The sequence below is a fragment of the Xenopus laevis genome, chromosome 4L, assembly GCF_017654675.1.
Source record: "Xenopus laevis strain J_2021 chromosome 4L, Xenopus_laevis_v10.1, whole genome shotgun sequence".
NCBI lineage: Eukaryota > Metazoa > Chordata > Amphibia > Anura > Pipidae > Xenopus > Xenopus laevis.
The window spans coordinates 126,247,567-126,263,415 of record NC_054377.1 but is presented as its reverse complement, the minus strand read 5'-3'; the positions used below and the strand labels follow the sequence as shown (position 1 = coordinate 126,263,415).

General features: G+C 40.2%; 1 protein-coding gene across 3 annotated transcripts in view; it reads right to left on the bottom strand.

Annotated features, from left to right (window-relative positions):
* dcaf1.L (DDB1 and CUL4 associated factor 1 L homeolog) overlaps window positions 1–9,502 on the bottom strand; it is a 32,419-nt gene extending 22,917 nt beyond the window's left edge. For 2 of the 3 annotated variants that reach the window (XR_001935386.2, XM_018258972.2), the window contains exons 1-2: window positions 9,336–9,502; window positions 3,463–3,574 (exon numbers count right to left, since the gene is read on the bottom strand). Coding sequence is in view for 2 of the 3 variants with exons in the window: in XM_018258972.2 (XP_018114461.1) it covers window positions 3,463–3,572 (110 nt within the window). In the remaining variant the exon portion in view is untranslated. Of the gene's footprint in view, window positions 1–3,462; window positions 3,575–9,195 lie in introns of all 3 variants that reach the window. The other variant, XM_018258973.2, reaches the window with a different exon arrangement.
* Between the last annotated feature and the right edge of the window lie 6,347 nt (window positions 9,503–15,849).

Sequence of the window (15,849 nt, the reverse complement as noted above, 5' to 3'; positions counted from 1 at the left end):
AAATGCCTTACCCTTTAAACAAAACAGGGATTGTTTGTCCATATATTGCAATATAAGCACCCCCGCCTAATGGTTTTAAAAATTAGTGGTGAGCACAACTTTCCCTTGTTTGTTATAGTTTATACAGGAGCAGTGACCAGCTCCATGTTGTAGCTCCCACCCTTCCCATCTATAGTCAGGTGATCCCACTGGTATCTAATAAAAGGGAAGGCAAGTTTGGGATTTTTAACCTTGAAAGCAGAAAGTAAGTTGCAGGTAAAACGTAGTCACCGCATAAAATGTATAATGAAGCAATAGAATTCTTAATGAATCAGATGCAATTGAGCGTAGGACTGGCTAGATAGATAGATAGATAGATAGATAGATAGATAGAACATTGTCACTGAATATACACTGTTGGGATTAATAAATACGGGAGTTGCTCTGTTAAAAGTATATGGGGTTCACGGCATAGTGAGGGTTAAAGGGAAAGTTGAGAAACGTCACAGAAGGAAGGATTTTTGAAATTTGCGCCAACTTGTCTGTATTTAAGAGTGGATTGTTTGATGTTTTGCAACTTTGACAAAGGCCGAGTTACAGCCAAAACGTTAATGACTCTACAATAAAGAAACTTTGTATTTTCGTAAGACCTGTATATAGGGCTCGAGGTTTGAGATGGAGGATATGTATGGACATACATATCCTCCATCTCAGGTAATAGGGGGAGGGCCTGATTTTTCACACCATTGAGAGGGTTTTTAGGGGTGGTTTGCATAACATTTTGTAACTCTGACAAAGGCTGGGTCACAGCCGAAACATTAGTTTCTAAATAAAAAAAAATATATATATATATTCCAAATGGGAACACTCTAAACTTAAAGTGCTTAAATAATTAAAAAAAAAAAAAAAAAAAGTATAGCACTGAAAAGAGCTTATATAAAAAGTGATGTATTTAATTATAACCCAACATTTCCATCACTAACTGTGAGGGAAACAAAAATAAACAACTCCACAAAGGTTACATACATACCTGTCGAGATTTAAATACACACACATCTCCATTACAGTGCTACGGACACTTAGAGGCACATTTATCAAAGGTAGAATTTTGAATTCATGCGAGTTTCTAAAAACTCCCATAAATTATAAAAAAAAAAAAAAAAATTTAACTCGGATGAATGGAATCGGCCCGAAAACTCTCATCGAATTTGTATTGAATTCAATTAGAATTTAAAAAAAAAAAAAAAAATCGATTCGAGTTTTTTCTCTAAAAAACACTCAAATGTCAGGAAGGTTGCAAACAACTCAAAATTGATCCCTGGACCTCTCCTTTTGACTTAAACAGCAATTTGGTAGTTTTTAGGTGGCGAAACAGTCGAATTTGAGTTCTTAAAGGGCCAGAGTATGATCTATCTCGAAAATTTAATTCAAATTTTTTAAAAAACTCGAATAGAATTTGAATAATTCCCTAGTCAAATTTGACAGTTTTGACCATAAAAAGAGACTCAAAAATTCGATTTTCTAATTTGAATTTTAAAATCTGCCCCTTAAACTACCTGTTGTACATTAAGGGGCACATTCAAAGTGAATTTTCGAACTTCAAAAACTTCGAATTTCGAAGTAATTTTTAGATACTTCGACCATCGAATAGGACAAATTCGACTTCGACTCAAAGTGAAAAACTTCGACTTCCAAAATCGAAGTACTGTTCGACTTCGACACTTCGCCATCTTAAACCTGCCGAATTGCTGTTTAGCCTATGGGGGACCTCCTATAACCTATCTTGATTGTTTGGGCAAGTTTTGGGAAATCAAAGGATTTTCGGTAAAATCATACTATTAAATCGTTCGATTACAAGGATTTCATCGTATGATTTTAAAAATCCTTCGACTTCGAATGTCGAACTACCCTATTCGGTGGTCGAATTTCTAAGTTTTTTGTACTTTGAAATTCGACCCTTGATAAATCTGCCCCTAAAAGTTACTCAGAGGTCATGTTCATTGTTTTTAGACGATAGGTCTGCTTTTGTAATAATTGTTACTTGAAGTTACCAACCTGACTGTCCCTTCTCAACCTGTCAGAATTTCTAATGCTAACAGCCTACTGAAGCTCAAATATGGCAGCCCCCTCATAGAGGAACATTGGGGATGAGATAGTAGATGCTAATGCATTGGGCAAATATTTTTATGGCAAAATTATAGATAGTATGCAAAGAAAATATTATGATATATGTTAGAAAAAACAATAATGAAGAAGAAATTGGCCTCTCGCTCACTGTATGCATGTGTGGGCCTTCAGCAAGTGAACCCCCAACTCAAATGAGTTTAAATATTAACACGGTTACATTTTTAAAATTGGCTTCCGGATTATAGACTTTTTAGAAATACAATCCATGCTTCTATATCTTCCTAAGCAATCTAATAGCAGGAAAAAAAAGTGTGTGGTCTTCCCATTGGTCAGGCTGTAGCACTATGTAAAAAACATGTTAATGAGCATTTGGATGGCAAGATGTACAAACAAAGAATTTGCTAAACTTAAAGGGGTGGTTCACTTTTAAGTTAACTTTTAGTATGTTATAGAATGGCTAATTCTAAACAACTTTTTTTTTTAATTGGTCTTCATTATTTATTGTTTTTAGTTTTTAATGATTTGCCTTCATCTTCTGACTCTTTTCAGCTTTTGAATGAGGTCAATGACCCCTTCTAATGCTCTGTAAGGCTACAAATATTTTGTTATTGCTAATTTGTATTACTCATCTTTTTATTCAGGCATCTTCTCTTCATATTCTGGTCACTTATTCAAATCGGTGCATGGTTGCTAGGGTAATTTGGTCCCTAGCAACCAGATTGCTGAAATTGCAAGCTGGAGAGATGCTGAATAAATAGGGAAATCACACAAATAATAAACAATAAATTGTCTCAGACTATCACTCTTTACATTATACTGAAAGTTAATTTAAAGGTGAACAACCCCATACTAGGGCTAAAACTAGCTATTGATAGACACAAACTCTTGGGAGGTTATTTACTAAACTCCGATTACCCGAAAATCCCTGAAATCCGAAAAATGCATGATTTTTTTTTTTTATAATTGACTTTTAAAAAAAATCACGAATTTTTCGGAATATATGAAACCCCGAGGGCTAAAAAGTCAATGGGAACAATCCTATTGATTTTTGGTTGTGTCGGGGGTTTCAGGCAATTTCACAATGTTTATGGAGCTTTCGGGTGAAAACTCCGATATATTCAGAGTTAACGGAAAATTCACGAAAAAAATTTGAAAAATCTGAGCTTTTCCCGCAAAGGTAATTTTCGGGAAAATGTAATAATAAACAAGCGTTAAAAACCCGAGCGGTTAGATCGGAGTTTGTAGCAGCCGATATTGAGATAAATTCGGACCTTGATAAATAACCCCCTTGATGTTCCTAACCAAAACACTAATAAAGCATTCAGTAGCATTACAAAACAGTCATGGCTTACTCACCTGGTTAAAACGGGCACCATATCCTGGCCACTTCCATGTCCACTCTCCCATTGCTCCAGGAGGGTAGTTAGTTCTGACTTGGAGTCAACGTGTGTCCCACTTGAAGTCATGTCTAAAACACACAAAATATTTGCTGCAAAACTCAACTCAGACTCAAGGATTGTTATTATTTTCTGCAAAACCTTATGCGGTCATGCTTTAATATTAATCATTGAGCTCGACTCCTTTCCAAGGTTTACCTTTCATATGGCTCATGTATATATTATATTTTATATTATTAGGATATATTATGAGCAACCTTTTACATAGAAAAAGATATAGTTATCAGCTTGCACACCCTGGCTCTCCAAATCGTATATTGCCCGGTGCCCAGCCGAGAGGGCTTCGGAAACCCACAAACTTTCAGAATAAATGCTTGACAAGGGGGATCACCGCGAAACGTTGCATCACGCAAATAAAAAACAGCAAGGGTTGTCCCTGCTTGCAACCAAGACCTGTGTGCCGGTGGAATTATTTATTCTCAACCTTTTACATACACATGCCACGCCAAATCACTTGTGTAGCACCCCTCACACAGGCAATTTGCTGTGCCAAGCACCTCTAAGAAGACAAAATCTGATTTGAAATGACCATATACCCTTATGTATTTGAACTGGAAATACACACCATAAACAGATCCAGTCTAGTGAATCACTTTTGTATTTAATAGATTTCAATATCTACATAACAGAGATCACCTACATAATCTCATATACAATTTTTCATCCGATATTATTGTCCTACGCACGTTGAACTCAAGAGTCAAAAATTAACAATAATCCCCTCTGTATAGTACATACAGTATAAGCCTTCTTAAAGGGATACAGACACAAAACATGCAGCCCATTCCAATTTTTCAGCAGTATCATTCCCAGTCAACAAACCCAAACATTGGGCTGCTGGTTATCGGAGTATGCAATCCAAACTGACACAGTCTTGACTTCCTAAGGAGGACTTTAATTTTGGGTTTCTTTAGCCCTGAAAATATAGTTCTTTGAGAATAAAAACATCACGCTAAAAAGATACTGGGTCGAAGGGATGGCACTGCTGAAATAACAAATGGACTTGGACATGTCAGTATCCCTTTAAAACAGAATGGTTTCTGTGTACTGTATATTGTGAGTGGGTCCCTAAGCTCAGTAAGTGACAGCAGCACAGAGCATGTGCAAGTGAATCAGCAGAAAAGAAGAGGGGAGCTACTGGGGCATCTTTCGAGACACAGATCTTTACTGCTAAAGGGCTGTGGTTGCCTTTGGCTGGTACAGAAGCATAATGTACAGCATTTCTAGCCTGCTTCTTTAGTAAAGCTTTAGTTCTCCTTTAATTCACAGAGAAGTGAGAATTTCAGTGGCTTCGATGCACAGGGAACCTACATGAAAATAACTCAGGCCCCTAAGTCCAGTATACAAGGAAACGGAGGCCATTATGAGTAAATACTTCTACAAGATTCCAATCACATAAAGAAGTTACTGTTACGTTTTTTTTGGGTGGGGGGGGGGTTTAACAACTTTTAAATAAGAGCAAAACAAATATTGCTTTCTGTATGTGTCACTCTACCTCGCCCAATGCCAATCTCCAAGCAGCTGCTGTGTGAATGTAAAGCACAAATTGTTTTGAATCATATATCTTGTTCCAAATAACTATTCCAGAGAAAGTGTCAGCAGTTTAACAGCGTAAGGAGTATTTTTAACATGGGCTCCCAGTGCATAGCACAGACAGTGACCGGTATAAGTTCTGATGCGTTTTGTGCACAAGCACTTAAAGGAACAGTAACATAAATAAATGAGTGTTTTAAAGTAATAAAAATAGAATGCAGTGTTGCCCTGCACTGGTAAAACTAGAGTGTTTGCTTCAGGAATCTTTGTGTACCTGCTCTTTATTTTATACAGTTTGGTGCTTGCAGAGAACCCACATTAAATTCTTGTGACAAAGGAATGACATCTTATGTTATAAAAACGTGTTTACCCTATGCGTAGAGACACCAGATTCTATGTGTGGTATCTTGGAGAAGGGAGAGGCGGAGCTCCGTTTCCCTATCTAAGCATGTCACATACTTGCATATTTATGCCTGAGAATACTCAGTCGCCCAGTCCGTGATTGGCTGCATCATTCTGTCAATCACTGAAGCAGGGGGAGCAATGATAATGCTGCACAAATATCTGTGCACAGATAAGAAGTGCATATGCAAGAGTGTAGGATGCAGCACAAGATTGAGAGTGGCAGTGAGAAGACATCACTGGAAATATGTACACTGTTTACGGGGGCTGTAGTTAGTGTAGCTGTAAGGGGGTCAATGACCCCCTCTGTTAAGACAATCCTCACACATGTAAAGTGATAATGGTAAGGATTTCCTTTACGTGAATATCTTTTAGAGATTACATTTCTGCTAATAGAAACATTTTGCACCCCTGATTAGGCACATTGGACCTAATCAGGGATGATTGTATATAGGTATTTAACGTGGCAAACCGTTCCAGAGCAAACATTCATTCAGTGATTAGTCGCAAACGAGTTCAACTCAAAACATTTTTGCTTTATGAAAGAAAAAGTAACTTTCCAACGTGCACTAAACTTCCATCGGATTGAACGTTATTTGTAAATATAGGTGCTACTGAAAGAAGAATCAGTACGTCTGTTTCAGCAAGAGAAAATGCATTAAACTTCCCATCAGTGCAATAATGTAACAACTGGGTTTACACATTAGCAATAAATATCAAACAGTTTAGCAAATTGGATTATAACGTGGAGTGAAAAAATAAAAAGAGGGGGAAATCTCCTAAACTTCTAAATCAGGGGCCCCCAATTTTTTTTTCTCCTCATGAGCAACATTGAGATGTAAAAAGATTTGGGGAGCAAAGCAAATAAGTTCTGGGTGGTTCAAAATAAGGGCTGTGGTTGGCTATTTGGTAGCCCCTATGTGGACTGGCAGCCTGCAGGAGGCTCGGTTTGGCAGTACACGTGGTTTATATGCGACTAAAACTTGCCTCCAAGTCAAGATTTCAAAAATAAGCACCTGCTTTGAGACCACTGGGAGCAACATTCAAGCAACAACAACATTATTATTTCTCTTAGCTGTAATCTGATGAATATGCATCCTCATCCTGGACTTATGCAACTGACTAACACAACCAACACAATACCCAAAAATTCTATAGGGGCTAAAGCTTTTTACTAGGGATGCACCGAATCAAGGATTCGGTTCGGGATTCGGCCTTTTTCAGCAGGATTCTGATTCGGCCGATTCATTCTGCCCGGCCCAACCAAATCGGAATCCTAATTTGCATATGCAAATTAGGGCTGGGGATAGAAATCATGTGACTTTTTGTAACAAAACAAGGAAGTAAATGTTTTTCCCTTCCCACCCCTAATTTGCATATGTAAATTAGGATTCGGTTCGGTATTCAGCCGAATCTTTCGAGAAGGATTTGGGGGTTTGGCCGAATCCAAAATAGTGGATTCGGTGCATCCCTACTTTTTATATGATAACTGCGATTTACAAACATGCACCCGAAAACCTGTATTCCCCTTAATACAGTAGTATGTTATAGAAATTCAATCTGTAAAAACCGAATAAGAAAATCCTTTTCTGGAATTTGGCCACCTAGTGGGAAAAGGCAGAAGGGTAAATTAATGGCAGATAAAGTTCTCCATACACAGGCCGACAAGAGACTGATTTTCTGCCAAATATATATTGGGTATTGGTGATGAACAGGCCTGATGATGGGGTCCTCTACCAATGAGCCTGTAGTATGATTAGATTGTTGGGCTGGGAGTCAGATACTCCAAAAAGAACAATTTTGCCCACTAGTTGAGAATGTATGCTTAACCACAGCTCATGGAGATGTTCAGGATGCCCATTCATACTGTGCCAACATGAAGAAACTAAATCTGCCAATTAAAGGGGTACTAAGTAAAAAAGCATTTTCTGAAAAATATTGTAGACCTTCCCTTACCCTGCCAGATCTTAAGCCACTATGTGCTTTGACAGCTGCAACAGGGGCACTTTCTGCATATTTTATTTTTATTAGCAGCTTCCGGTTTACTTTTAACCTCTAGCACTCAACCACATTTGGACCTTTAGCTAGTGGCTTTCAAGCTATTGCTGAACTACTATGCCCAGAGGCCCATGGCTTTTGACGAGTTACAACCCATGGTGTCCCCAGCATACAGCCAGGCCTGGCAATCTACAGATTCTGGCATATGCCAGGGCTTGCTGTAAAATACAACAGAAAGAGACTACATACAAGTCTGGTGGGGGGCCTGTGAGTACTTGAAATGTCAAGACCTATTTTAATTCCTAGTCCAAACCTGCAGTAATTCAGAAATCTGCTATGAGCCATGAGATGAGGATTCCCTGACATTTTCCTTCATAACCCTTATTACTCTGAATCAGTAATGTCAAAACATGTCACAACGGCAAATTGGCCATCTCAATCGACATATCTTCATACCCAGATTGTTTACCCTGACTAAAGCTGGCCATAGATGTAAAGATTTTTAAAAGATCTTTTCGTTATCGTAAGACCAAGCTTATCTTGAAACGATCATTTAAATGTACGATTTATCAACTAAAGACCATTTCATGCTAGGTTGTCTAGTTGAAGCCAGGAAAACTGGGGGGGCGCAGCTGCCTGCTTGGCCCTGCAAACATAGATAGATATCACTGGTTTTTAACCCGGCCGATCCATTTCTGACAGATGTCGGACGAAAAATTGTTAGATGCGTGATCTTTTGATTCCCACTAACCTCACAATAAATTTGATGGATTGGTTGGATTGCACTAAAATCGGTTGTTCGCCAAAGAAAAGTCTTTGCGTTTATGGAGACCTTACGTTTTCCAACATCATTGGTTTCCATCTGACTGGCCGCCAATTCAAAGCTCACATATACTGGAGGGCAGGAATTACAAACATCAATAGCCATCATATAATGTAAAAAAGAAATGCCAAACAGGTCTGGACTGGGAGTTAAAATAGGCCCTGGATTCCACGTAATAAGAGGCCCAAATAGTCCTCCACCAGCCCACTAAATAGTGACAGTCTATGGGACTTTACAGCAGCCCCTCTGGCATTTGCCAGAACCCACAGATTGCCAGTCCGGGCCAGTTTACTAGAGAAAAAAAAAAAGCAGCTTTCCATTATGCATTTATAAGGCACTTTTTGTAAATGTAATAGCTGCATGTGTATGTTCCTTATTGCACTGCTGGTTCACACAATGTAACAAAGTGATGTTGCATGTGGAATTCAGTTGCTTCCTACTACACTGCTGCAAAGGTCAGGTGCAGAGAATAACAAGGGGACAGACGGATGTTGCTGTTTAATGTTTGTTCTATTTACAAATAACTTGAAAGCCACTGACTGGGCCGGTTTGGTGAATGTATAATGGATGTAAGTTTGGTTTGAATGAGATTTTCTTCTATTCGAAATAAACGTTCGAAAACAAGATCCTATGACGATATAATGACCCCACGACTCCCACGTTACATGTGAGACACCTGGAAGCCCCGTGACCTGTCACTGTCACCCGCTGGCGCCTGAACAGCAACTCGGCACAGACCTGCTGCTCTCCTGCTCCACCTCAAGTCCCGCGCCAGACTCCCCCCCATTCCCTGTAGTGATAAGGAATGTATCCGCCAAATATCCCCTTAATTCGGTAACCGGCCCTGCGTCTGTCCTTCTCCCCCCCACTCTGTACCTGACGGTCTCCCGAGTCCTTCTCACTCGAGTACTGCACTCAGGAGCTCTCTCTTTGTCCTTCTGTGCTCGTCCCTGTCGACCTCCGTTTACCACTTCATCACCTCCCTACAATTCTGTACCCCGCTCCGGTCCCAATACCTTTAGTCTCCAGTCTCTCGCTGTCACGTTCTCTCCTCACTATAGCCGCTGAGGCGGCGCTCACTTTACACGTCACGAGCTCGCGCTCTCGCTTTTCCCTCTTCTGCAACAACGGAGTGGGATTATGGGTAGTGTAGTTTATACATAGATTACGGTGTCCATTTTAGGACAAGTCAAACCTTCCCCTTGTGCAGCTAACTTCTCATTATGCTCCCTCCCCCAAACCGCCCCTCATACCTCCCCCAACACGGCCCTCCCCTTATTACTTTCTCTTCACTGGTTCGTCTTCCCGGCGCCACCGCCCCCATTCAGCTGTCACTTTCTCCTTGTTTCTCTTCCCTACGCTTTTCCAGCTGTCACTTTCTCCTCGCTGCATTCCTCCTCTTGCCTGCTCACACCAACTTCCTTGCTTCCCCATTATTTCTTGTACTTACTCCTTCACATAACAAACCACCATGGACGTCTCCAGAAAAATGGACACCAACTTGGGGGCAGGCTCGGACTGGCAATCTGTGGGTTCTGGCAAATGCCAGAGGGGCTGCTATAAGGTCCCATAGAAAGTCAGTATTTAGTGGGCTGGTGGGGGCTGTTTGGGCCTCTGTGTGGGCTTATTGGGCCTCTATGTACTTGAAATGCCAGGGCCTATTTTAATTCTCAGTCCGGACCTGCTTGGGGGAATCCACTAGCCCAAGCCTGCATACAATAACTAGGTGCCAACTTTGTATGACATTCATTTACTCACAAAGCCCACTGCTTTGACAGACTGCAAGGACTGAGAATCAAAAATAGGCACTGGCATTTCAGGTACCCAGAGGCCCCAAAAGGCCACGCAAAGGCCCAAACAGCCCCCACCAGCCCACTAAATAATGAGTGTTCATGGCATCTTACAGCTAGAGTTACCACCTTTTCTGGAAAAAAAATACCGGCCTTACTATATATTCATCTTTTTTCACCATTAATAACATTGAGATCAACCATAATTTTTACAGGCCAGGCCTGTAAAATACCGGTCAGGTATAGCAGCCCCTCTGGCATTTGCCAGAACCCACAGATTGCCAGTCCGGGCCTGCTGCCCAGTAATGTCGCCACCCACACCCCTGCCCAGACTTAAAGGAAAACTATACCCCCACCCCAAACAATTTAGGTCTCTATAAAAAGATATGTGTAAAGCCCTGCTTCGTGGAAATAAACAAATTTCATAATAATATACTTTTTTAGTAGTATGTGCCATTGGATAATCATAAATAGAAAACTGCCATTTTAAAAAGCAGGGTGGGACTGGCCCGGCGGGACACCGGGAAAAAACCCGGTGGGCCCTGGCCCTCTAGCCGGATTTCCTGAGCCTGAAAATTTTTTTTGCAAAGCCACACAGTGCCCTGCGACTCCTTGAGCGTATGCACGTTGTGTGGCTCCGTGCACTGAATCGCGCGGTGTGGCTCTGTGCGCACGGAATCAAGTATGGAGGCTGGGGGTTCAAAGGGGGGCCCTGGACAGCGGTCCCGGTGGGCCCTGGCCCCCCAGTCTGACCCGGTCAAAAAGTAAGGGCAGCCCCCTGGGATCGTATGATTCATGGTGCACACAAACAAACTCAGGGGCGTAACTACAGAGGAAGCAGACCCTGCGGCTGCAGGGGGCCCAGGAGGTATAGGGGCCCCATGAGGCCCTAATTAATGAGCAATTTCAATATATATTGGTAAAAAAGGGCAACATGTGGTTATGTTGGGGGCCATAAAATGAATTTGCTGTGGGGCCCAGTAACATCTAGATACGCCACTGAACAAACCATACATGTTAGGTCACATGAGCCAGTTAACAGACAGAGTTCTGTCTTTTGCTTCAACACCAATTGCTGTTACAGTTAGAGTTGTAGTATTTCTGGTCAGGTGATCTCTGAGGCAGCACACAGACCATCACAAAATGGTGGTTCAAGGCAAGAGATGTAAAAGGGCAATATCTACTTTAACATATTTTCTTTGTCACTTAATATGATATAAACTGTTGCTTAAATATTAATTTTGGGGGTACAGTTTTCCTTTAAATGGTGCAGAAAAATGGCAACCCTAACCATGTACCATCTATATACAGAGTGTCAGATTGGCCTGCTGGGAAACAGGAATTACACAATATATACTAGCAATAACACAGCAAACAGAAGACACAGGAGAGCACAGCTGCACACATACAATTAGTCCTGAATCTATTATTGGAAGCTGCCACCCTGGTTGTTATGATTTCTCAATGTATTAAATATTTCCCACATCAGTGAACTGGCATCTAGTGGGCAAATCATTTGGAAAAACAGTATCTACAAACAATGAATCTCTCAAACATGAGAATATTGATGTATTTCTCAGTACGAAGAAAACACGTAAGGGCTCCACTTGGTGGGCTCTTGAGATCAGGTTCTCTAGTGGCCCCTTGGTTCCCCAGTCTAACACTGTATACAGTGTCGGACTGGCCCACCTGGATACCAGGAAAACTCCCGATGGGCCCAGGTGTCAGTGGGCCCTCATGTTGCTAAACATTTTGCCTATTTCATGGTCATTCCCTATTTTTATGAGAAAAAGAGGCAGAATAGATGGAATAATAGGTTACAGTATGTATAACTTGAATAGACTATGAGAATAGAGGTTGAGTGAGGAGAGGAAAAATAATAGTACTGAGAGTGGGCCCCTGGTCTAAGGTTTTTGGATGGGCCCCGTGTGTCCCAGTCCGACACTGACTATATATAGGTCACACTAGACCTCCAGGCACCTGTGAGAAATGCAAGCAGTATTGATGTAAGGGTGGTCTTATTACTAACACTATGGCCTAAGGTTAGTAAGAGCTCTTGGGTTAGAAAGACTTTCCTTTATTCTTGCTGAATTGGAGCTCTTTGAAGGGACTGTTAATATAACAGACAGCACTAGACAGTCCATCTGACTGTATTTACTACATCATTCTATTAGAATTAATTTTCTTCTATATACAACATACAATTATAGTTTATGCTATGTGTTAGTATTGTATTACCTAATGTAAACCCCTGAGGATTCACTTCTTAAATGCGGCAAGAAATCCCCCTCTGAATTAACAATTATAAGCAGCACATGGGAATAATGAAGTGATGTAACTCTAATTATTCTATTTTTATATAGCACCGCAATACGGCACTGTGTACGTCACCGAATGTTTATTCATTTGCAGCAGTCACCATCCCCAGTAGGGTTTACAAGATGATTTTTATGTATCTACTAAAAAAAAGTAGGAATGTGACAAAAACGTGGGGTTTGAGCAGTGTCACGATGGGATTATGCTGTAACACTGTGAGATAGGGTAGATACATCCTGTAGCAGAAGGACATATTCTGTCATTTAAAGGACCAATAACATAAAAAATTTTTAAGAAAAAATTCTTTAGTATACAACGAAAAAAAACCACAAAGACAAATTAAACTTTGAAATCGCTAAGTTTCTATTAAGAAATAACGTACCAAAACTCCACCTGCGCTCCTCTTCAGAAAAGGCGATCCATTGTGCGACACTCAATTTCTCCTCCCTGCCGTCCTTATAGGAGATAGCCAGGGAGAAGAAATTGTGCGCCGCACAATGGATCACCAACCTGTCGCCTTTTCTGAAGCAGAGTGCAAGCGGAGTTTCGGTAATTTATTTCTTAATAAAGACTTAGCGATTTCAATGTTTAATTTGTCTTTGTGTTTATTTCTGGTCGAATAGGTCCATTTTCGATCGAATAGGTCCTTATTCAGCGAACTCGAATCATACAAATCGAAGGAATAGTGCATTAGATCGAATTCAATTCAACGTTTTTCCCAAAAAAACTTAAATTTTTTTAAAGTCCACCAATTGACTCCAAATAAGTTCTAGGAGGTCCCCCATAGGCTAAAACAGTCCAAATCGAATTTGGATTATTCCCTAGACGAAGTAGACAAAAAATAGCTCGAAGTTCGTTTTTTTTTTCATTTGAAAATTCACCTCGACCTTTGATAAATCTGCCCCTAAATGTAGGTAATCAAGCTGATTTGCAGCAGCCATGTTGTGATAGTCAGGTTGATTGTGTGAGGCAGATGCATGGAGCATTAATTGTTGGATGCCTGGGCAGTAAGAATGACTGTGAGAATCTAGGGTAAGTTGCATTCCTCCTCCATACCCTAGGCTTTTTCCTTATGCCCCCAATCTTTGACTGGGAACTTGTTGGAGAGTCACCATGCAGATTCTTGACCAAGAGGAATTCTGACATGATTTTTATGGTGTAGCTTTTATTACTAAATTACACTGTTTACACTGCAAATAATTCACTCTACAATATAAAATGTCATTTCTGAACCAGCGAGTGTATTTTTTTAGTTGTAATATTGGTGTGTAGGCAGCCATCTCAGGTCATTTTGCCTGGTCATGTGCTTTCAGAAATTTGGGTCAGGAGCTGTTTTTGACATACTAAGAGGGGATGATCACAGTCACCTTGACTTACTTTTCTTCTTTCCAAATTGGATCCAGCCACCATGAAAAGCACCTACTGAGTCCACAAGAGCCAAATAACTGGGAAATGTAAATGGCCTGTTAATGCAAGAGACACCTTAGGACCTTGGTAATCAAATGAGCACATTTGCAACCAGGTCTGGACTGAGAATTAAAATAGGCCCTAGCATTTCAGGTACACAGAGGCCCAATAAGCCCACTAGTTTATATCATAATAAATGGCATATTAAAGACTTTTACCAAACTGATATATATATATATATATATATTTAAGTAAATATTCCCCATTTTGTGATGGTCTGTGTGCTGCCTCAGAGATCACCTGACCAGAAATACTACAGCTCTAACTGTAACAAGAAGAAGTGTGGAAGCAAAAGTCAGAACTCTATCTTTTAATTGGCTCATGTGACCGAACCCGTATGTTTTTGTGTGCACCTTGAATCTTAGGATCACAGGGGGCGGCTCTTATTTTTTAAAGTGCCAATTTTCTATTTATGATTACCCAATGGCACATATTACTGAAAAAGTATATTATTATGAAAATGGTTTATTTACATGAAGCAGGGTTTTACATATGAGCTGTTCTATGCAATATATTTTATAGAGACCTAAATTGTTTTGGGTGTATAGTTTTCCTTTAAGGATTTTACAAATTTAAGAGCAACCAAATTGCCAGTAAATCTGTAATACCGGCCCCAGAGGGTATTAGTTCAGTCCTTCTAACCAATAATGTAAATCGTCCGTGCATAAATTCGCCACCTTTCACACAAATTTTTACCGGCCTTGCCAGAGGCGGATTATGATGTCACAAGGAGTGGATGACTTCAAAAGGTTGTGGCTATGTCACAGCAGGGATCTACAAGGTGGTGATCGGGGAAGGGAGAGGGTATGTTCTAGGCTTAGGTGGGCGGCCAATGGCTTCCGTCTGGGCAGATGTTTTACCGGCCAGGTCGAGTGGCAAACCTATCCGTGGGAAAAACATTTTCAGAAGATCAATCACCTGTTTATAGCCCTATTGGAAAAAAATTCCCTTACTAACTCACCCTTGAGGTCCTTAGCCATAAGACCTGCAGGATCTCTGAACTTGGAGCTTCAGATTCTAACCTAGTAAAATATTCAGATGAATAAAAAATGAGTAAATGTCTTTCTACTACAAACTACCAAAATACAAGCAGTCACAAAGCCACTTATGCCATAGACCTTAGCTGTTGAGGCCTGTACGGAGTTCTTCTAGAGTACACACGGACAAACTTCCAGTGAAGGCAACAGGCAGTGATCTGCTTTACAGTGGCCTAAGCAGAACTGTTTTAGAGCCAAGCGTTGATACACAGAGCCCTGTAGGCAAGACTCAGTCAAGAGATTATTTACATCATCGTGTTAAGAAAAAGTTCTAGGGATTTATTTAACATTTTGGAATAATAGTAGTAAACAAAACAAAAATTAGCACAGCAGTGAAAAACATAGAACTTTATACAAACTGGCACAATTATGAAACAAAACCTCACTGCATTTTTTTTTTAAAGCTGGGTGTAATATTAATAGGATTAAAATAAGCAATGATAGTTGCTGCTTCAGTAGTCCTTAGGTTTCCAACTGTTCTGATGACCTCAGGATTACATATACATGAAAATTTATATACATTACTACTTTTATTCTTCGTTCCATAAACCCAATTGAAGACAGCCCTCTAGTTTAGGATGTATTTTACAAACATGAAAAAAGGCAGGATAGCCTTGAGTAACTTTTTTTTTTCTTTTTCAATATGTTTTTTAAAAAAATGACATGGGACACGAAAAAAGTAGAAATAAATAGGAAATTTATAAACAAACAGGTGATCAGCCTTGTAATTCAAAACCGTCATGATGCCCCCCAGAGTTTCTGGCTGGTAATGCAATCCCTTACAATGACACATAAAGCTGGGCAGGTTTGTGCTAGACCATCCCCCCTGTATTAAAACCCACAGAGATTTGGTTTCATTGGAAATTATATCATCAGAATTAGATGGCGGAGGGATATGTGTAGGGTTTTTTTTTTTTAAA